The sequence below is a fragment of the Microcaecilia unicolor genome, chromosome 7 (genome assembly GCF_901765095.1).
Source record: "Microcaecilia unicolor chromosome 7, aMicUni1.1, whole genome shotgun sequence".
NCBI lineage: Eukaryota > Metazoa > Chordata > Amphibia > Gymnophiona > Siphonopidae > Microcaecilia > Microcaecilia unicolor.
Genome location: NC_044037.1, coordinates 21,088,040 through 21,109,698, shown reverse-complemented (window position 1 = coordinate 21,109,698; position 21,659 = coordinate 21,088,040). Strand labels below are relative to the sequence as shown.

The following is a 21,659-nucleotide window of genomic DNA, read 5'->3' as shown; positions in this document are numbered from 1 at the left end:
TCCCAAACTTGTCCTGGGATCTCCCATAGCCAGTCAAGTTTTCATGATATTCACAATACATATGCTTGAGATAAATTTATATACACGGAATGCTCAGTATACGCAGTTATCTCATGCATATGTGCTGTGGATGTCCTAAACATCTGAGTGGCTGTAGGCTTCCCAGTACAGTTTTGGGAAGCCCTTACCTAATGCCAAGACCTTGTACTTTTGAATTGTTTTACCATAAATCCCTGTAAGAATGAGAAGAAAATAATATGGAAGATGAGTCTGGTCAGCATACTGAAGAGGCAGGTCTTGGTCTAGAAAGAAGCAAGGGGATGTTTTATTACAGGTGTCTAGCTAAACCTGTAGGAAAGTGATTAGAATCTTCCAGAGAGGAGAAGATCTCCAGACCCAGCAAGTCCACCTGCTACAAGGATCTGGTCCCTCTTACTGTGCGACACTAAAGCTTGGACCATAACATGTCGATTTGGAATTTATGGATTTTGTTCCCCAAAGGGTTCTCCAGTAAGTGGGACCAGCAGAACACTTCATTGGTTGGAAGAGTCAAAGAAACCAATCTCTAGTCCTGCCCCAAGCTTTCTAGTTGCCGATGTGTTGTGCAAGATATTGGTAGGACTGTGGCTCCCCCCATTCCTCTGCCTATGTCACTAACACATCCTTTGTTTTGCAAAGCTTAAACCTGTGTCTCACTGGACTTTTCTGATTACTGATGTTCCCATCTCAAGATTTGGGATGGCAAGATCCTCAAAGTTAGGCCCTGGAAGTGTGTTCCCACCTTTCCCCATATACCAATGACCTTGGGGGAATGGGGTGCAATATGGATGCCTATGCCAACACCACGACCTTGTGCATGAGAAGAGAGTGCCTCAGAGATAGAACTGTTAACTTATACAGGGTATTTCTTTGGAAAGAACACACACACACACATCCTGTTTCATGGAACTCAAACAGAACTCATGGAACAGCAGGAGATGCATTACAGAAATAGTTGGGAAAATGTTCTTTGTATCATAAATCATTCATACTGGAATATGTGTGGGGTGGGGGGGGGGGTGGAGGAGAAATAATAAAAATTCTAATTTTATTGGGTCAAGAGGTTAGTGAGAAATCAAAACAAGCTGCCAAGGAAGGTACAAGGAAGAAAAACTTTAGTGGTTCATTTACTTGTAAACCGCAGACTTTGCAGGGGAATTCTGAAGAGGAAACTATGCAGGTCGCTCCCCCTGAAAATCACCTACGCAGTTCCTGTGTTGAAAGTACCAATGCATTTGGGACGCATATGTGAAATGGTCTGCCTGCCCGGACTCCGCCCTTCTTCGCGTATAAAGACTGCTGAGGATATGGGTGGGGAGTTTTTTTGGGGGGGGGGGGGGGGAGTTGTTTAGGGAAGGGGATTTAAATGATGTTTGTATAGCTTGCCAGCGGGAAGATAATTGACGAGACATGTTTTGCTATGTTTGTGGTTGATAGTGTGCCTAGGTGGGCTATTTATTGTTGTGATTTGCTGCATTTCTCAATAAAAGTTATTAAAAAAAAAAAAAAAAGAAAGTACCACTGCACTTTGCACCTAGGGTTACCATATTTTGTCCCCCCAAAAGGAGGACACATGCCCCACCCCCTTCCATGCCCTGCCCCACCCCTTTCACGCCCTCGCTTCGCCCCCTGTCACATTTTCCCCTACCCCCCTCCCCTTACTGCTGCCCTAGTGGTCTAGTGACCTCTTCGGGGCAGGAAAGAGCCCCCTCTTTCCTGCCCAGAGCACTGCCCTGCATGCATCCTTCCTGTTCGTGATCTCGGTGCCGATTCAAAATGGCCACCGAGAGTTGAAGTCTCACGAGGTCACTTCAACTCTCGGCAGCCATTTTGAATCGGCACCGAGATCACGAACAGGAAGGATGCATGCAGGGCAGCGCTCCGGGCAGGAAAGCGGGGGCTCTTTCCTGCCCTAAAGGCGGAAGAGGTCACTAGACCACCAGGGCAATAGTAAGTAAGGGGAGGGGAGGCTAGCAATTTGCCCGTTTGTCCGGATTTCTGGACAAATGGGCAGGCTGGTGGGCGGGCCGTCCTATAGGATGGCCCACCCACCAGCCTGACCATTTGTCCAGAAATCCGGACAAACGGGCAGATTGGCAAAACCCGCCCGGTTGCCCGGACTATATGGTAACCCTATTTTCACCTCCATTTTGTGTGGGCAGGAAATAGCCAATAACCAACAGACAGAGATTTGAAAATCCAGTCTGCATGCATGTTTATCAAGCCTATTGAACACACACCCTCCCTCATTCCATGGTGTGCAAATCTGCAAGTTCTTTTAGCCACACTAAGGAAGCAATTTCCAAAAAGGACAGTCTACCCAGGTAAATACTGATTTACCCAGCCAGATGCCTTTGAGAACTGCCTGTGACTGTATAATTATATTAATTACAAAGCTCATTTTCTATTCCAGTATCAACTTATTGCAACATTACTGTTCGTGCAGTTCAACATAGCTCTCTGGGCACAGGCAATATATTTTAATGTGCAGCTTGCATATTACCCAGGCTTCCTGGTGGGATGTATCTAATTGACAGATACATTACTCCTCGGTGATCCACAGCGCTGCTGGCAGAAAGGCTCTGCAAAAGACAGATGAACACTGGATGGTTTTGGCAGATATGAAATGAATGTGATAATTTTTGTGTAGGCAAATGAAGGCAGTCAGAGCCGTTGTAAATCACAGGACCACATACACAGGAAAAGTGGGGGGAGAAACTCATCAAGGGCAATTGTAAAAACAGGACGCTCACATTAACGCACACGGAAATTATGCTATTTATTTATTTGTTACATTTGTATCCCACCGTTCCCCACTTATTAGTAGGCTCAAAGTGGCTTACATAGTTCCGGAGAGGTGGTTACAGACTCCGGTGTGAACAAATACAGTATAGGGGTACTATTACAGTGACAAGTACAGTAAAGAAGTATCGGTAAATAGGTTGGGGTGATAAAGACAAAATGTTAGGGTGCGATCATGCGTCAGGGTAAAAAACTGTCCATTTCCTGATTAAAAATGCCATATTTCATTATTCGGTATTTATGTCAGATGCTGTGGGGTATGCCTTCTTGAACAGGTGAGTTTTTTGGCTTTTTTTCCGGAATTCTAGATGATTATTCGTAGATTTCAGGCGTTTTGGTCGAGAATTCCAGAGCTGTGTGTAAGAGAAACTATGTGCTACTCTGCAAATGCCTGCTTATCGTCCATTTAGGGAGCATGGGTGGAGCAGGGGAGGGGCTCCCACTCACACCAGTAACTTGCAGAAATTTTATTTATTTATTTGTTGCATTTGTATCCCACATGTCCCCACCTATTTGCAGGCTCAATGTGGCTTACATAATACCGTGATGGCAATCGCCAATTCCGGCATGAGAAATACTGTCGCATTTAGGAGTCTGTGCTTATCCCAGCTTTAAGATTGGGTGCCTACATGCTGGGCACCCCAGTATCCAGTTACACTTGTATTCTGCAATGGAACCCAGACGCCTACTGTCCCTTTACAGAATAGGCACCCTGTGGTACAATTTCTCCATATAATCTGGGCAGTTTCATAAAAGGCTATTTCCGTGTCTAAGCAGTGTTTTACCCAAAGAAATGCCTTAAAACATTACTCCTTAATTAAATAAATGCACACATACCCGTGGTTTCAGTGCGTACCAGTTGAGCTTTCTGTTGCTCCAGTCCCAGCTTGCTAAGTCGACTTCCATCTCTCCCAGAAAGCTGTTACGTCCCAGCGGGTCGTTGTGCCACACTGACAGACTTAGCTTCTGGATCAGCAAAACCATTTTCTCTATTTTGTACTAAAGGAAAAGTAAGCAGGTAACATTCTGTCCTAGCTTTAGAAGGAGCAGAGAATATCCTCCCCCCCTCCCCCAACAACCTGTTTCCAAAGGCCAGTGTTTTGGGATTGAACCCTTAAGCCCCTTACTTTCAAGTCCAGAACAGGGGTTCTCAAGCCACCCAGCCACTTAGGTTTTCCGGATACCCACAATGAATACGCACTGCCTCCACTGTATGCAAATGTACCTCATGCATATTCATTATGGGTATCTGGAAAACCTAAGTGGCTGGGTGTGTGCTGAGGACTGGGTTGAGAACCCCTGGTCTAGAATATTAAACAGAGGCCTGAACTCCTTGCTAAGCATTATGGGAGTTCTGCAATTTCTATATGGTCAGATGATTTTAGCCAACTCTGAGGCAGTTACTACTACTACTAGTACTTAACATTTCTAAAGCGCTACTAGGGTTACGCAGCGCTGTACAATTTAACAAAGAAGGACAGTCCCTGCTCAAAGAGCTTACAATCTAATAGATAAGAGTGAGACAAATATAGGACAATCAAGCCATTGTGACATCACTGATGAGGTTGGCTCTTAGGCATTGGTGGAATGAGGCATTATGACATCACAATCTCAGCTCTGGTTAAATCACTGCTATATGTAATACTACTACTACTACTAGTACTTAACATTTCTAAAGCGCTACTAGGGTTACGCAGCGCTGTACAATTTAACAAAGAAGGACAGTCCCTGCTCAAAGAGCTTACAATCTAAAGGACAAAAAGTGCAGACAATCAAATTGGGTCAGTCTAGATTTCCTGAATACAGGTATAATGGTTAGGTGCCGAAGGCGACATTGAAGATGTGCTTTGAGCAAAGATTTGAAGATGGGCAAGGAGGGGGCTTGGCGTATGTTCTAAGCTGCGGTAAACTTTCCAGTAGCACTCATTAATGGATGGATTTGTCGACCACAAAACACCACACTAAGGGGGAGATTCTATATATGGCCAAAAAAAAATTGGCGTTGTAATCCATGCCGACTAACAGGCTCATTTTCGAAAGAGAAGGACGTCCATTTTTACGCGGCTTAGTTAAAGAGCCCCTTAAAGATTTTACCAGTCATACAATGGCACTTAAATGAAGCATCATCAATTCGGGACCAACCACATCAAAAGCAGCTGAGAGATCTAATTGCATAAGGACAGAACAGCTAAAAGACATGTTTCGGTGCTATAATATTTTTAAAGTCCTGACTGGCAACAGTCCAGTATTTTATGAAAATCTAAATACTCCTGAAGTTGTATTCTCACAATGGCTCCAGTGATCTTTGCCAAAAAAAGAAAATCTTAGCAACAGGTCTGCAGTTAGAGCATTCTGATAAAGATTCCGTTCCTTTTATCTCGCTGCACCTCACACCTGGAATAGACTTCCCGAGCCTGTACGTCTAGCCCCGTCTTTGGCCGTTTTCAAATCCAGGCTACAAGCCCGCCTCTTTGATGCTGCTTTTGAATCCTAACCACTACTTACTTGCCCTGTACCCTTTTATCCCCACCTCTTTAATTCCCTTACCTCTTAGTTGTTCTGTCTGTTTGCTTGTCTTATTTAGATTGTGAGCTCTTTGAGCAGGGACTGTCTTTTCATGTATGGTGTACAGCGCTGCGTATGCCTTGTAGCACTATAGAAGTGATAAGTAGTAGTAGTAGTAATGTAGAAGCCTGCCCTTGCAGATCAGCAACGCGGCCGCGCAGGCTTCTCTTTCTGTGAGTCTGACGTCCTGCACGTATGTGCAGGACGTCAGACTCACAGAAACAGAAGCCTGCGCGGCCGCATTGCTGATCTGCGAGGGCAGGCTTCTAGATGGAATGTTGCTAGTGGAGGAGTAGCCTAGTGGTTAGTGCAGTGGAACATGGAATGTTGCTACTATTTGAGATTCTGGAATGTTGCTATTAGTTGAGATTCTACATGGAATGTTGCTACTATTGGAGATTTTGTTGCTACTATTTGAGATTCAACATGGAATATTGCTACTATTGGAGATTTTGTTGCTACTATTGGAGATTCTGTTGCTACTATTTGAGATTCTACACGGAATGTTGCTATTCCACTAGCAACATTCCATATTTAGATTGTGAGCTCTTTGAGCAGGGACTGTCTTTTCGTGTATGGTGAACAGCGCTGCGTATGCCTTTTAGCGCTATAGAAGTGATAAGTAGTAGTAATGTAGAAGCCTGCCCTTGCAGATCAGCAACGCGGTTGCGCAGGCTTCTGTTTCTGTGAGTATACGTGCAGGACGTCAGACTCACAGAAACAGAAGCCTGCGCGGCCGCGTTGCTGATCTGCAAGGGCAGGCTTCTAGATGGAATGTTGCTAGTGGAGGAGTAGCCTAGTGGTTAGTGCAGTGGAACATGGAATGTTGCTACTATTTGAGATTCTGGAATGTTGCTATTACTTGAGATTCTACATGGAATGTTGCTACTATTGGAGACTCTGTTGCTACTATTTTGAGATTCTACATGGAATGTTGCTATTCCACTGGCAACATTCCATTTTTAGATTGTGAGCTCTTTAAGCAGGGACTGTCTTTTCATGTATGGTGTACAGCGCTGCGTATGCCTTGTAGCGCTATAGAAGTGATAAGTAGTAGTAGTAGATTTAGAATTATCTTTAATAATGGGAAAGAGAATTACGGAACTAATACCATGGGGATAATGTACCAGTTTCAACATTAAATTAGCTAATATTAATAGCCATGAAATTTCCTCAGGAGAAAGATGTTTTAGCATCGAAGTTGGACAAGGGTGAAGAGCAGACTAACAGAAAAGTGTTAAGGCTAATTTGTTGTCAACACATGTTAAACGTGAATTAATCCCATGTTATCCTTCACAAATTTTAGTACATCAGCTCATTGATCCCCACAGTCATAGTTATACATCACAAGAATGTCACACTTGTGTTCCTTCACTTACTTTTAGGTATTCACAGTGAAAGTGTTAGTCGACCCTTCTCAGAATCACTGACTTGGCCATATAAAAAGGGTCACGTGGTAGATAATCGATATATCACACAGTTTGCAGAAACTTATCAGCTGAGAGTTTAATCCTCCTAAGTGCCAGCAGGACTCAGTATTATTTGGAGACAGGAATCTCATTAATTCTTGATCTTACCCTTAACACCTCATGGTAAACAGGATTCAATGTTCTTTTCTTCACCGATGTCTTCCTTTTGCCCATTCGAGCTTTGTCTGGTAGAAGGTATGTCTTCACATAGCTGAAATACAGTTGACAATATATGATTTTCAGGGTGCACGTGAGCCACAGACAAGATGGCGGCTTACAGCTGAGCTCTCCCAGCACACCTACACTGTGGATATATTTATCATGGATCCAGACTCTTTTTTTTTTATTGTCATTCAGCTTCCAATAACAATTTCTGACTAACAAAACTGTGAAATTAGAAATCACTTTGCATGGGCTGTGTCGGCATTGCTCCTCAGTTTAGTAAAAATGGAACCAAAATGGTGAGGGAACCGCAGGAGCGGAGGACTGTAATCCACTACGTGTAATGAAGCGAAAAAGAGGAGAAGTGAGACCAGCAGGAAACCTTCAGGAACAACAGGACGACTGGGTAATAGAAGAAAAAAAAAACTTTAATTGATAATGCCAGACATGTTTCAGCCAGATGCCTGCTTCAGGGGCCTAAACAAATAAAGCAAGTAATAATAATCTATGTAAGCCACATTGAGCCTGCAAATAGGTGGGGGAATGTGGGATACAAATGCAATAAATAAATAAATAAAAATAAAAATAAAAATGAAAAAAAAAATAATAATGAAATAATAATAATAATGAATATAAAATATATATATATAAACCACATTGCTTTTCGGACAGAATATATGAGATGACACTTATATACATACGCGCAAATGATTTTGTGACAAATTCCTATAGTTATACACATATATTGTAGAAAACTGAATGCAGAATCTTAACAATAAAAAAGATATATGATATTGAAACATATGTAGATGATCATAAATTGTACATAAATACAGAAAAAAAAAATTCAGAAATAAAAACTTGATAAATGTGATCATGTACAGAGAGATAACACACAGTAAATGTACAAATTGTAAAATAATAAGATGTTATTGATGATACCAGATTACCATGGATGGAACCACAAATATATATAAATAGAAAATAAAAATTAAAAATTAATTTTATTTTTTAATTTTCTATTTATATATATATATATATATATATATATATTTATTTATTTATTTTTTTATGTTCATTTTTATTTTTTTTTATTTGTGGTTTCGCATATGACCTCTCAGTTCATGATTTTTTCTTGTCTTTCTTTCTTTTTTTATATATATGACCTTTCAATACGACCTCTTTGCATATGTATACTGTACATGTACTAAGTTTTACTGTAGAGTTTTGCTTTTTACATTCATGTATTTTTTAAGACCATATACATATGCTGTGGTTCCATCCATGGTGATCTGGTATCATCAATAACATCTTATTCTTTTACAATTTGTACATTTACTGTGTGTTATCTCTCTGTACATGATCACATTTATCAAGTTTTATTTCTGAATTTTTTTTTTCTGTATTTATGTACAATTTATGATCATCTACATATGTTTCAATATCATATATCTTTTTTTATTGTTAAGATTCTGCATTCAGTTTTCTACAATATATGTGTATAACTATAGGAATTTGTCACAAAATCATTTGCGCGTATGTATATAAGTGTCATCTCATATATTCTGTCCGAAAAGCAATGTGGTTTATATATATATGTTTTTATATTCATTATTATTATTTGATTATTATGTATTTATTTTTTTTCATTTTTATTATTACTTGCTTTATTTGTTTAGGCCCCTGAAGCAGGCATCTGGCCGAAACACGGTCGGGCATTATCAATTAAAGTTTTTTCTTCTATTACCCAGTCGTCCTGTTGTTCCTGAAGGTTTCCTGCTGGTCTCGCTACTCCTCTGTTTCGCTTCGTCTCCTCGGTTTAGTAAACAGAGGGTATATGTCTACATTCAATGGCAATACTTAAAATTACTCTGGTGGATATTCAAAACAATTTAGCAGGTCAGAAATCGATGATGACCAATTACATCACTTGTTCAGGGCTATCCACTAATTTTCAGTGGCGCCTAACTGGCAATCGCTGCTGAAAATCAGCGATTAGCGCCTATATGAAAACCAGCTACTTTGGGGGTGTTCTGGGGCAAAGTCAGCACTTAACCAGCCAAGGTAACCACATAAATGGGACCGCATAAAACACAGTCCTATCTTTATGTGGCAACCCATGGCCAGTTAAGTTCTCTGGATATGTGTTAGCCAGTGCCAGGTATACTCAGGGCTTTTTTTGTGCTGGTACGCACCGGTATGGCGTACCAGCACCTTTTTTTTCCTTCCCTACTTATCCCTCACCTCTCTCCTGCAGCCCCAGCTGCTTTTCCCAATGAATAGAAGCAGCAGGAAAAGCAAGGAGTAGCAGGCACGGGGCTGCAGTGCTAGGGCACGTACTGTCGGCTCTGCCGATCCCCTGCCCCGGAACAGGAAGTTCACGTCAGAGGGGCAGGGGAGCCAACGGTGAACGTTTGAGCTCTGAAGCCCCACCTTTTAAGCCTTGATTTGACCACTGCTGTTGCTCATTGGGAGAAGCAGCAGCGACTACAGGAGAGATGTTGGATGGGAAAGAGGGGCAAGGGGACAGAGATGCTGGATGGGGAGAGAGGGGGAAGGGGAGAAATACTGGATGGGGAGAGAGGTGGCAAGAAGAGAAATGCTGGATAGAGAGAGAGAGAGGGGGCAAGGGGAGAAATGCTGGATGGAAGTGGGGAGAAAAAAAAGAAGTGGTAATGCTGGTTGGGAGTGGGGAGGAGACAAGAGAGAGGGGACAAATGCTAGATGGAAGTGGGGAGGAGAGACAGGGGGCAAACGTGGGATGCATATGGGGAGGAGAGGAGGGGCAATGCTGGATGAACGTGGGAAGGAGAGAGGGGGAAATGCTGGACGAACGTGGGAAGGAGAGAGGGGGAAATGCTGGATGAACATGGGAAGGAGAGGGGGGAAATGCTGGATAGAAGTGGGGAAGAGAGGGGGAAATGCTGGATAGAAGTGGGGAAGAGAGGGGGAAATGCTGGATAGAAGTGGGGAAGAGAGGGGGGAAATGCTGGATAGAAGTGGGGAAGAGAGGGGGAAATGCTGGATAGAAGTGGGGAAGAGAGGGGGGAAATGCTGGATAGAAGTGGGGAAGAGAGGGGGAAATGCTGGATAGAAGTGGGGAAGAGAGGGGGGGAAATGTTGGATAGAAGTGGGGAAGAGGGGGAAATGCTGGATAGAAGTGGGGAAGAGAGGGGGAAATGCTGAATAGAAGTGGGGAAGAGAAGGGGGAAATGCTGGATAGAAGTGGGGAAGAGAGGGGGAAATGCTGGATAGAAGTGGGGAAGAGAGGGGGAAATGCTGGATAGAAGTGGGGAAGAGAAGGGGGAAATGCTGGATAGAAGTGGGGAAGAGAAGGGGGAAATGCTGGATAGAAGTGGGGAAGAGAGGGGGGAAATGCTGGATAGAAGTGGGGAAGAGAGGGGGAAATGCTGGATAGAAGTGGGGAAGAGAAGGGGGAAATGCTGGATAGAAGTGAGGAAGAGAGGGGGAAATGCTGGATAGAAGTGGGGAAGAGAAGGGGGAAATGCTGGATAGAAGTGGGGAAGAGAAGGGGTAAATGCTGGATAGAAGTGGGGAAGAGAAGGGGGAAATGCTGGATAGAAGTGGGGAAGAGAGGGGGAAATGCTGGATAGAAGTGGGGAAGAGAGGGGGAAATGCTGGATAGAAGTGGGGAAGAGAGAGGGGCAAGCGGTAGGTAGGCACAGTCAAAATAGGGCAATTGAAAATTGGATAGTAAGAAAGAACTAAATGTGGACAAAGGCAAAAAATAAAATCAAAGGAAAGGAGTGGGGAGGAGACAAGAGAGAGGGGACAAATGCTAGATGGAAGTGGGGAGGAAAGACAGGGGGCAAACGTGGGATGCATATGGGGAGGAGAGGAGGGGCAATGCTGGAGGAACATGGGAAGGAGAGAGGGGGAAATGCTGGAGGAACGTGGGAAGGAGAGAGGGGGAAATGCTGGACGAACGTGGGAAGGAGAGAGGGGGAAATGCTGGACGAACGTGGGAAGGAGAGAGGGGGAAATGCTGGATGAACGTGGGAAGGAGAGGGGGGGAAATGCTGGATGAACGTGGGAAGGAGAGGGGGGAAATGCTGGATAGAAGTGGGGAAGAGAAGAGGGAAATGCTGGATAGAAGTGGGGAAGAGAGGGGCAAGCGGTAGGTAGGCACAGTCAAAATAGGGCAATTGAAAATTGGCTAGTAAGAAAGAACTAAATGTGGACAAAGGCAAAAAATAAAATCAAAGGAAAGGAAAAGGACAGAAAAATGGCAAATAAACTGGAAATCCTGACAATAGAGTTAAGAGAAGAGGAGGAAAGTAGGAACCAGAAACTGGGACCAACATAACTGAAAAAAAGTATGTGGCCGGACAATAAAATTGGAAAACATAATTTTATTTTAAGATAAAGTAGTGTGGTAGCTGTGTTAATTTTTGTTTTATTTGTAGTTGTTAATTTGTAATGTAGTGAATGGAATGTGTCAGTTTTTGAAATATACAGTACAAAAGGAAAGTATTTTTGTTTTTCTGGTGTTATCCTGCATGCCAGCGCCTGGTTTTGGGGGGGGGGGGGTTTCCGCTGATTTTTTCATCTATATATTTTATTAATTTATGGTCACTCTTAGGGGTTCTTTTGTTGGATCTAGGGACTAGTGTCAGCCCAATGGGCTGCTCTGCCTGATGCCAGTGGAGATAAATTCCACCATTAAAGGAGGGACATCTCAAGCTGGCAGTGTGACTTCAAAGTAAATTCACTCCTGACAAGATTCAAAGTCACACCATGCACTCCCTCTGCTGTGTCTATTCACAAAGTTCCACAACAATTCTTTATATTTTAGTCTCCAGCCCCCGCTCTAGGAAGCCATTCCATGCATCCATCGTCCTTTCATGAAAAATACTAGGACTAGGGGGCATGCGATGAAGCTACAATGTATATTTAAAACGAATCGGAGAAAATGTTTCTTCACTCAACGTGTAATTCAACTCTGGAATTCATTGCCAGAGAATGTGATAAAGGCGGTTAGCTTAGCGGAGTTTAAAAAAAGGCTTGGACGGCTTCCTAAAGGAAAAGTCCATAGACCATTATTAAATGGACTTGGGGAAAATCCACTATTTCTGGGATAAGCGGTATAAAATGTTTTGTACTTTTTTGGGATCTTGCCAGGTATTTGTGACCTGGATTGGCCACTGTTGGAAACAGGATGCTGGGCTTGATGGACCTTTGGTCTGTCCCAGTATGGCAATACTTATGTACTAGTGTACTATTTTCAATTATGCCTTTTTAGCTGCTCTTTGGTGGGTAAAATGGGTGTGGCTACTGTAGGGGTGGAGCCAACAAAAAGAAGGTCCAAGTCTCCCGCAAAAAACACATAAAACAACAAAGAGAGCGGTGTAGAGGTGGAGCCATAGATAGTAACCCCGCCCTTAAGGTTGGCCCTGTATGAGTACCGGTACCATTTTTCCTACAAAAAAAGCACTGAATATACTAGATATTCAATGCCGAAGGCAGATCATGGCCTGGCACTATCCGGGAATGATGCCAGAGGCGGTCAGAAAAGTGCTCACTTCCGCGGCTGAATATTTACTCCACCATATCTTGAATATGATTCTGCTTACATATGCTATGTTCATTTGTTGATTGTTTTGTATTATGTGTAATATTCTTGATAGCCACTAATAAGATTTGAATTCCTTCCCCGCTTATCCCCCACCTATCTCCTGTGGGCACAGCTGCTTTTCCTAATGAGCAGTGGCAGCAGCGGGAAAAGCAAGGAGTAACAGGCACACTGCATGCTTCAACAGTGAAGTCAAACGTGCTCAGACGCTAATGGTGATCCAGTGGCTATTGACAGATGGGTCTCACTGCACAGCAACCAGCAGCAGAGATGGATCAAAAGTATAGATTATGGACCACAAATTATCATCTAAGTATTTGCCTAGCCTAGGTGGAGATTTTGATTATCACAATCAACAGTCCTTAAAAAGTGATCAAGGCAACTTGAGTAAAATAATAAAGTCACAGCAGCTAAGCATATTCAAACCTACTAAATGCAATATTGATTCCTAGCGTCCCTCCCTACACAAGGAAGACCATCTTATAATGGCCACACAAATCTCTGATAGAATTAGCAGCCAGTATTAATACTGTCAGACACTGAGCACAAGTAAAACATAATGTTTAACGTTAAAATCAGTACAGTTTGCAAGAATGCTTGGAATACATAAACAGCCTTGATGTGTACAGACACCATTTGGTTCACTAAATTCTAGTTTGCTACAAGTGACCGCGGGGTCCTTTTACTGAGCTGTGTAAGGCACTAATAAATGTTTTTCAGATAGGAAGGAGATTCAACATCAGACATGAACAAGAGGGATTTTCAACAAAAGGCAAGAGGGGGAGGGAGGAACATTATACCCAGTGGCGTACCAAGGGGGGGTGGTGGGTGCAGTCTGCCCCGGGTGCACGCCTGTCGGCTCCACTCGTTCCGTGCTCCCTCTGCCCCGGAACAGGTTACTTCCTGTTCCGGGGCAGAGGGAGCATGGAACGAGCGAAGCCGACAGGCGCGTGGACCCCCCCCCCCCGCAGGTAAAAATGCACCCGGGGGGGGGGGGGTGTCCTTTTGCCTGGGGGAGGTGGTGTCCTTTTGCCGGGGGGCGGGGGGGTCGCACTGCACCTGGGGGGGGGGGGGGCTCCGCCCCGGGTGTCAGCCACCCTAAGAACGTCACTGATTATACCACACAGAGCGATAGTTCCACGCATCTTGTTCCCATCATATATCTTGCTCTTACATAGTAACATAGTAGATGACGGCAGAGAAAGACCTGCACGGTCCAGTCTGCCCAACAAGGTAAACTCATATGAGCTACTTTATATGTATACCTGACCTTGATTTGTATCTGCCATTTTCGTGGCACAGACCGTAGAAGTCTGCCCAGCACTAGCCCCGCCTCCCAACCACAGGTGCTGCCACCTAATCTCCGCTAAGCTTCTGAGGATCCATTTCTTCTGAACAGGATTCCTTTATGTTTATCCCACGCATTTTTGAATTCCGTTACCGTTTTCATCTCCACCACCTCTTGCAGGAGGGAATTCCAAGTATCCACCACTCTCTCCGTGAAAAAATACTTCCTGACATTTTTCTTGAGTCTGCCCCCCTTCAACCTCATTTCATGACCTCTAGTTCTGCCTCCTTATTGGTCCCTCAGTTATATGGTAAGCGATATTGCAGAAAATCTTTAGCATCATATCTATGTTAGTTGACTGTTCAAATGCATACTTATTAGGGGTATCATTAGTATTATGCTAATATTGTATTATATCTCTGGTATTTGAATTCCAGTGCTATTAAATATGTATATTTTTGAAACTGTTTTATGGTAGTTCTGTTATTATTAGGTTTCAATTTACTGTTTTCAAGTTTACCTCATTTATTGTATTTGTGTTTATTCTTGGTTATTTTTACGCTGTTAACAAAATTGTAAGTTTTATGTTAAACTGTAACTGCTGTACAACACCTTGGGTGAATCTCTTCATAAAGGCGGTTAATAAATCCCAATAAATAAATAAACAAACTTACTTTGTAAACAAAAGGATTTATGATAGCAGGCAAAGTTAAGATTAATATTCTGCATTCTCACTTATCTGGAATATTTCATTTGGATTTAGCTCACACTTTGTTCAGCTGTAGCCCAAAGCAAGTTACATGCACGTATTTTCCTATCCCAAGGTGGGTTGCAATTTTGCATCTGAGCAACAGAGGGTGGATCAGCGGCAGGATCTGACCCCTGGCTTCTTGGTTCTCAGCCCACTGCTCTAACCGCTAGACTGTTCCTCTACACCCCTACACTGTTATTCCAATATAATAAAGTGACAGGCCTGTATCTGGCACTTGGGAACAATAACTGAAATAAATGTGATTGTTTTTTCTCAGAGTGTGTGCGTGCATTTCAAACCTTTGCATGCGTTTTATGCTATCGCATTAAATAAATGTGTTCATAAGTCTCCCAGGACGCTCTGCCAGACATCCGCTGCTGAATATCTTAAAACACAGAGAAAGTGAAACACAGATAATGCCGCCCATCAGGCTATCAGTATGACGACACATCAGACAGTTTAAAATATTGTTTTAATATCTGTGGAAATAGTGGCTTATGAAACAGCCCATAAATAGATTTCACCGAGTCATTACATTTTTCAAAGGCACAGCACGGAAGTGGAACGAGTTAGCTGTATGACACTCAGGGCCGGCGTTAGGGGAGGGCAAACTGGGCAACTGCCCTGGGCCCCCAAGCCTGCCTCAGGTTGAAGGAGGTATAGTCTACAGATGGACTTTAGGCCCCCCCTCCCCAGTTTCTGACCTGGGCCCCTGAATATCTAACACTAAATTTTTTCTTTAAATTTATTTTTTATATACCACCTACAAGCCCAAAGGCTATTGAAGAAAAATGTTAGCGGGTGGGATTACCCTCTTCACCCCCCCAGGAAAAGTCACCCCCCCCAAAAAAAAAAAAATGAGAACCGCTGTGAACAGGGCTGACTAATAAATTAAACAGATTTTATTTAACTATGTTCACAGATCTTTATATATTCAGCTATTATACACAAACATCAATGGTCTTGGCACTTCACTTCCTATGCCATATACACTGTAGTATTAACAGTTAGATTTGACTCAGGTATTCAGAATCAGTGAGTTAATCCTTCGAATACCATTCAGACCCCGTCAGCCTTGCTTGCCAAGGTAGTAGCTGTAAGCTCTTCCCTGCTCCTTAGTCTAATCAGTGTGTGGGCGTGGCTGTGTGGCCTAGGTCCCTCCTCTCCTTTCCTTGCAAGTCCACCTTCTCCCAGTTCCCTCAGATCTCACCCCTCCTGCAGGAGACTTCTTGGGCTGGCTCCTGCTATGCTAGATCCCAGGCTGGCTAAGCCTATCCCTGCTGCGACTTCCTGGAAGCTCTCTCTGGGCTCTGGGGACCGTTCGTTCTTCCAAGAGTTGTCCTCCACTGGGCTCCTAGGGAGAGCCACTCTTGCTGGGCCCCTAGTGCCGATCACACCCCGGAGGCCTTCACCCTAGCTGGGCCTCTAGTGCCAATTGCACCCTGGAGGCCGTCCCTCGCTGGTACTTTCTTCAAGAGGAGCCTCTGGGGGGGGGGGTTTCTCCCTGCTCTGCAACTGCCAGTTCCAGAGTTCCCCACTAGAGGGCTATCTCTGCTCTTCTCCGCTCTAGGCACCGATAGTGCTCCCACAGGCTCTTTTCTTCTGCCCTGACCTTCTTTGCTTTGAGCCTGCTCCCAAGGGCTGCTACTGCTTTTTGATCTTCTGCATCAGTGGCGTAGCTACGTGGGGCCACGGGGGCCTGGCCCCCCATAGACTTGGCCCTGGACCCCCCTGCCGACAACCCTCTCAACCCCCCTCCCACCGACGACCCTCTCGACCCCCTCCTGCCGCTGACCCTCCCCCACCGTCGTCGTGTACTACCTTTGCTGGCGGGGGACCCCAATCCCCGCCATCCGAGGTCCTCTTCTTCCGGCGCAAGGCCTTGTTCTGTTTCTGACGTCCTGCATGTTGTACGTATTTCTTTTCTCCCCTTATTTCTCATCAAAACCCACAGCATGGGAGTGGGGGTGTCATCATTTCACCATATTGCAGTGGTTAACAAACCTGGCCCTGGAGGCACCCCAGCCAGTCAGGTTTTCAGGATATCCACAATGGATCTTCATGAGAGAGATTTGCATGCAAATCTCTCTCATGAATATTCATTGTGGATATCCCAAAAACCTGACTGGCTGGGTTCCTCCAAGGCCAGGTTTGGAAACCACTGCCATATCGCAATGCTTCCCAGATTTTCTCTATTGATTTGAAGGAAATGTTAATTTTAGGACACCACATCATTTTCTGGAGTGTCCTTCTTGTAAGAGCATTATGCCTAGGGTCTTGAAGTTGATTATTCCATGTCCCCTCCAAAGAATCCATGGGGGCTGGAACCCAGTAAGCCCTCTAAGTAATGCATACCTAGATGAGGGCTACACAAAACTATGCATGCCTTTCATTGTGGGTATCAAGAAAAGCCAACCAGCTATCTCCCGCTGAATACTGCCAGATAGCTGGTTAAGTACCATTTAACTGGCCAGATGCTGTTCCTGGCCAGGACAAATGGTTTTGAAGTATTGAGGGGGGGGGGGGGGTATGATTCTAAGTTCTTATTTAACAGGGCATTTTTCCCCATTTTGTAACTCTGGAAAACATAATTTCTGTGTAAGATTCTAAGGGCCATGTTTATTAGGGTGCTAAACACTAGAGTTGCCCATATGTTGCTGCTTAGTAAAAGGACACTAAGTGCAACAGCTCACTTAAGGAAGCACTTTCTGTATGTGAGACAATGGATACGCAGGAGTCAATTTAGTCCCCGTTATTTTTTGGCTCCTGGTTTTGTAATTGTAGGCATTTACTATGTGCAAGTGGGATAAGCAGGGCTTTTTTTGTGTGGGTGTACTTGGGGGTACTGAGTACCAGCACCTTTTTCATTGTCTGCTAAAATTGACCCATGGTCCCCAGGTTTTAATGAAAGAGCTCAGGCTCTACACACCAATTCTGCCATGTCATAGATTCTGTGACTGGTTGCAGGGGGCTTGGTCATTGTGGGATGGGTCTCTCAGTGATCACCCCACCCCTGAAGGGTGGCCTGGCATTTGAGTACCGGCACCTTTTTCGCTAGAAAAAAATGCACTGGGGATAAGTAATTGAAGAGGTGAGTTCCAAAACCTGATAAGTACAAAAAGCTGCTCTCCAGATAAATGCAAGCGTTTGTTTTCAAGAATTCTATCCAACACAGGATTATTTTTTAAATGAGTATCATATACCTTACGACTGAATGCTTTTTTGTGCAAATTTCAGAAATCTTATGACTAAAAAAGCACTTTGTTTCTGGTGTGAACTCATTTAAAAAAAAAGTAAACAGGTTTTACAACTCATCTTCAATTCTGCCTGCTCCAATCTGCATATTCAATTTCTCGTTTTTTATGCCTATGTTTACTAAGGTGCGCTATGGGCGCGTCCGCGTTTTTAACACACGTAAATGGTTTACGCGCATTAAACGCTAACACACCCATAGAAATGTATATGGGCGTGAGCGTTTAATGCGCCTTAAATTTAAAGGTTAACGCACCTTAGTAAACATACCCCTTAGTGAATTAGCTTCCATATATGGATGGTATGCCACCTCACCATGCATTTTACCAACAATATGACTGTGCCTTTACCAGGGGTGTAGCCAGACCTCGAGGTGGGAGGGGGCCAGAGCCCAAGAAGGAGGGGGCACATTTTGGTCGCTGCCCTACCACTGCCCCCCCTCCGCTGCCTCGCCATCTCCCCTCCACTGCCCACTACCGCCGCAAATACTTTGGCTGACAGGGGTCCGCATTGCCTGCCCTGCTCTCTCTTCCCATCATGTCCAGCACGCTCCTTTTGAAAGTAACCGTGTCCGACGTGAGGGGAAGAGAGAGCAAGGCAGGCAATGCAGTGGCGCTGCCACAGACCAGCGCTGGACAAAGTCTTCAGCGGGTTGGGGACCCCCTGCCAGCCAACCAGGGGCCCAGAGGAAATTTGGGGGGGCCCAGGCCCCCGTGGCCCCACCTAGCTACGCCACTGGTCTTTACCAAAAGCAAATGTTGCAGCTATAACCTGGAGATTCACCAGGGAAATGCGCTTTTATCAAACGTTAAATGAAAACATTACGTACGGGTCAGATCTCCCCCTCCTTTCATCCACAACAGCCAGATCTTTGCACTGAGCCACATAAATCTGAAACTCTCTGTTCTTCTCATCATAATCCAGGGCAAACTGAACCATCCCTTGCGCATCCACACTTCCAAAATCGCCACTGTAGACACTCAGCACGCTGTTGCTGACCTGAGGGAAGCAAATGAGAAAATGGGAGAGGCAACAGATCACAAAGAAACGGAAGAAAAGTGGAGTGGTCTCTCAAACCAAAGTAGGGAAAACCACTGTCTATTCTGTAAATACTTTACTAAAATTCAAGAGAATAAAACACCCAACATGGCCACGTTTTGCCCAACTATCTGCATCAGGGGTAACAGATAAAGCAAGCGGGCAAAATATTGTTAAGATCAGTTAATAAAATATGGCAATCCTACAAACCAATACTGTCATAGTCATAGGTGCCGACTCCGTGGGTGCTGTGGGTGCTCAAGCACCCCCAATATTTTACCCGCCGGAACCAGACGTTCCCAGACAGGAGCCAGCCCAACCTGCGCTGCCCACCCTCTTCTCCCTCAAAACAGTCTTCTGCCTGCCCCTCGCCTTCCTGTGTGCCGCCCAGAATTTAAAAGTCATCTTAGGGGTCCGGTGGCAGCAGTGAAAGGTGAGAAGAGAAGGCAGGCTGAAGCGCTGAGCCTGCTCGCCTTTCACTGCTGCCGCCGGACCCCGAGGTAAGATGACTTTTAAATTCTGGGCGGCACACAGGAAGGCGAGGGGCAGGCAGAGCACTGTTTTGAGAGAAAAGAGATCGGGCTGGGGTCAGACTGGCACTCGGAGGACAGGGGGAGCCTGGAACTCGGAGGAGAGGGAGGGGGGCCTGGAACTCGGAGGAGAGGGAGGGGGCCTGGAACTCAGAGGGGCGAGAGGAGAGAGGGGGAGGAGGTGGAGGAAGGGGGAGAGGAGGGAGGGGGAGGACAGGGGGGAATGCACCATTTGTAAAAAAAAAAAAAAATTCAGCACCCTCAATCATTTTGAAAAGTTGGCTCCTATGGTCATAGTTACATAGTAGAAGACGGCAGATAAGGACCTGTACGGTCCATCCAGTCTACCCAACAAGATAAACTCGTAGCATAAGGTATGATGATCTTGATTTGACTTTGCCATATTCAGGGCACAGGCTGTAGAAGTGTGCCCGGCATTGTCCTTGCTTTCCAACTTCTGAAGTTGTCGTCGAAGCCCCACTCCAGCCCATCCAAATCTGTCCAGCCACGATCAGGGCACAGACCACAGAATCCTGCCCAGCACTGGCTTGGCTTCCCAATTACTGGTGTTGGCATCTACTCACTGCTAAGCTTGTTTGGTTCCATGCCTTCTGTACAGGATTCCTTTGTGTTTATCCCACGAAGTTTTGAATTCCGTTACTGTTTTCATCTCCACAACCTCCCGCGGGAGGGCATTCCAGGTATCTACCACCTTCTCCGTCAAAAAGTACTTCCTGACATTATTGCTGAGTCAGCCCCCTTGCAACCTCAATTCATGTCCTCTAGTACTACCATCTTCCTGTCTCTAGAAAAGGTTTGTTTAATACCTTTCAAATATTTGAACGTCTGTATCACATCATCCATGTCTCTCTTTTCCTCCAAGGTATACATGTTCAGGTCCTCAAGTCTCTCCTCATACATCTTGTGATGAAACCCCATACCATTTTCATCGCTTTTCTCTGAACTACTTCACGATTTTTATGCCCTGCCAAGGAAGCACACTTCAGAAATCAGCTGGTTGGGACCTCTGCTGGTGAACTAGATTTATGTTTTTTGAAGTGTGCTTCCTGGCTGTATTGATTTGTATGATTTCTATATTTTATTAACTGATCTTTGCAATATTTCACTGTTTGTTTTATCTGTTACTCCTGATGCAGACATTTAGGGGGGGGGGGAATGGGACTTATCGCCTTTCTGTGGTTTTTGAACTACGTTCAAAGCGGTTTACATATTATATACAGGTACTTATTTGTGCCTGGGACAATGGAGGGTTAAGTGACTTGCCCAGAGTCACAAGGAATTCCCCAGGATCAAAGTCTACTGCACTAACCACTAGGCTACTCCTCCACTAGCAACATTCCATGTAGAAGCCTGCCCTTGCAGATGAGCAACGCGGCCGCGCAGGCTTCTGTTTCTGTGCGTCTGACGTCCTGTGAGGACAGCTGACACCCAGGGCGGGTCGCCGCTGCGCACCCCCCCCAGGTGCAGCATGGTGCCCCCCCCGGCGCGCACCCTCCCCCCTCCGGTGCCATTCTTACTTTAATTGGGAAGCGAGGGGCGGGCGAGAGGGCCGATCCGCCCCCGAGTGCACGTCGCTGGGAGCTGCGTTGGTGCCGCTGGTTCCTTGCCCTCTCTGCCCCGGAACAGGAAGTAACCTGTTCCGGGGCAGAGGGAGCAGGGAACCAGCGGATCCGACACCCCCCCCAGCGCGTGCACCCGGGGCGGACCGCCCCACCGCCCCCCCTTCCTACGCCACTGGAGTACATCATCACCATTTATTGATATTGCCAATTAAGTTGCTGTTTCAGAAAGCAATGTGGTTGGCATAGGCATGCTCCTAGTTTCTCAGTCAGGGGTTCTTGAAGGGCAATTCTATAACACGGCATTTACAGTTAGGCAGGGCTGCCGAGAGGGGAGGGCAGGGGGGATAAAATTCCCTGGGCTCGGGCCTCAAGTTATGACAATCAGGTGCTTAACAAACAGACTTACTATTTATAACTACAATTTAAAAAAAAAACTAATTTAGGTTGAAACCTGGGAGAATTTAACATCTTTTTTTCCTGTGCCTACATCAAAAGGAAAAGATGGCACGTGGGAACTTGCTCTTATTAGCCGCCAAGTTCATACAAAGTTAATTATGTTCAGTGGAAAAGAAATCTGCTGACTCAGG

General features: G+C 45.0%; 1 protein-coding gene across 4 annotated transcripts in view; it reads right to left on the bottom strand.

The window, feature by feature from the left end:
* The window catches only part of LOC115473987 (synaptotagmin-like protein 2), a 188,098-nt gene that overhangs the window by 11,163 nt on the left and 155,276 nt on the right, over window positions 1-21,659 (bottom strand). For all 4 annotated transcript variants that reach the window (XM_030209231.1, XM_030209234.1, XM_030209233.1 and 1 more), the window contains exons 11-14: window positions 18,751-18,920; window positions 6,984-7,086; window positions 3,679-3,840; window positions 2,543-2,621 (exon numbers count right to left, since the gene is read on the bottom strand). In XM_030209231.1, coding sequence (XP_030065091.1) covers window positions 2,543-2,621; window positions 3,679-3,840; window positions 6,984-7,086; window positions 18,751-18,920 — 514 coding nt within the window. The remainder of the gene's footprint in view (window positions 1-2,542; window positions 2,622-3,678; window positions 3,841-6,983; window positions 7,087-18,750; window positions 18,921-21,659) is intronic.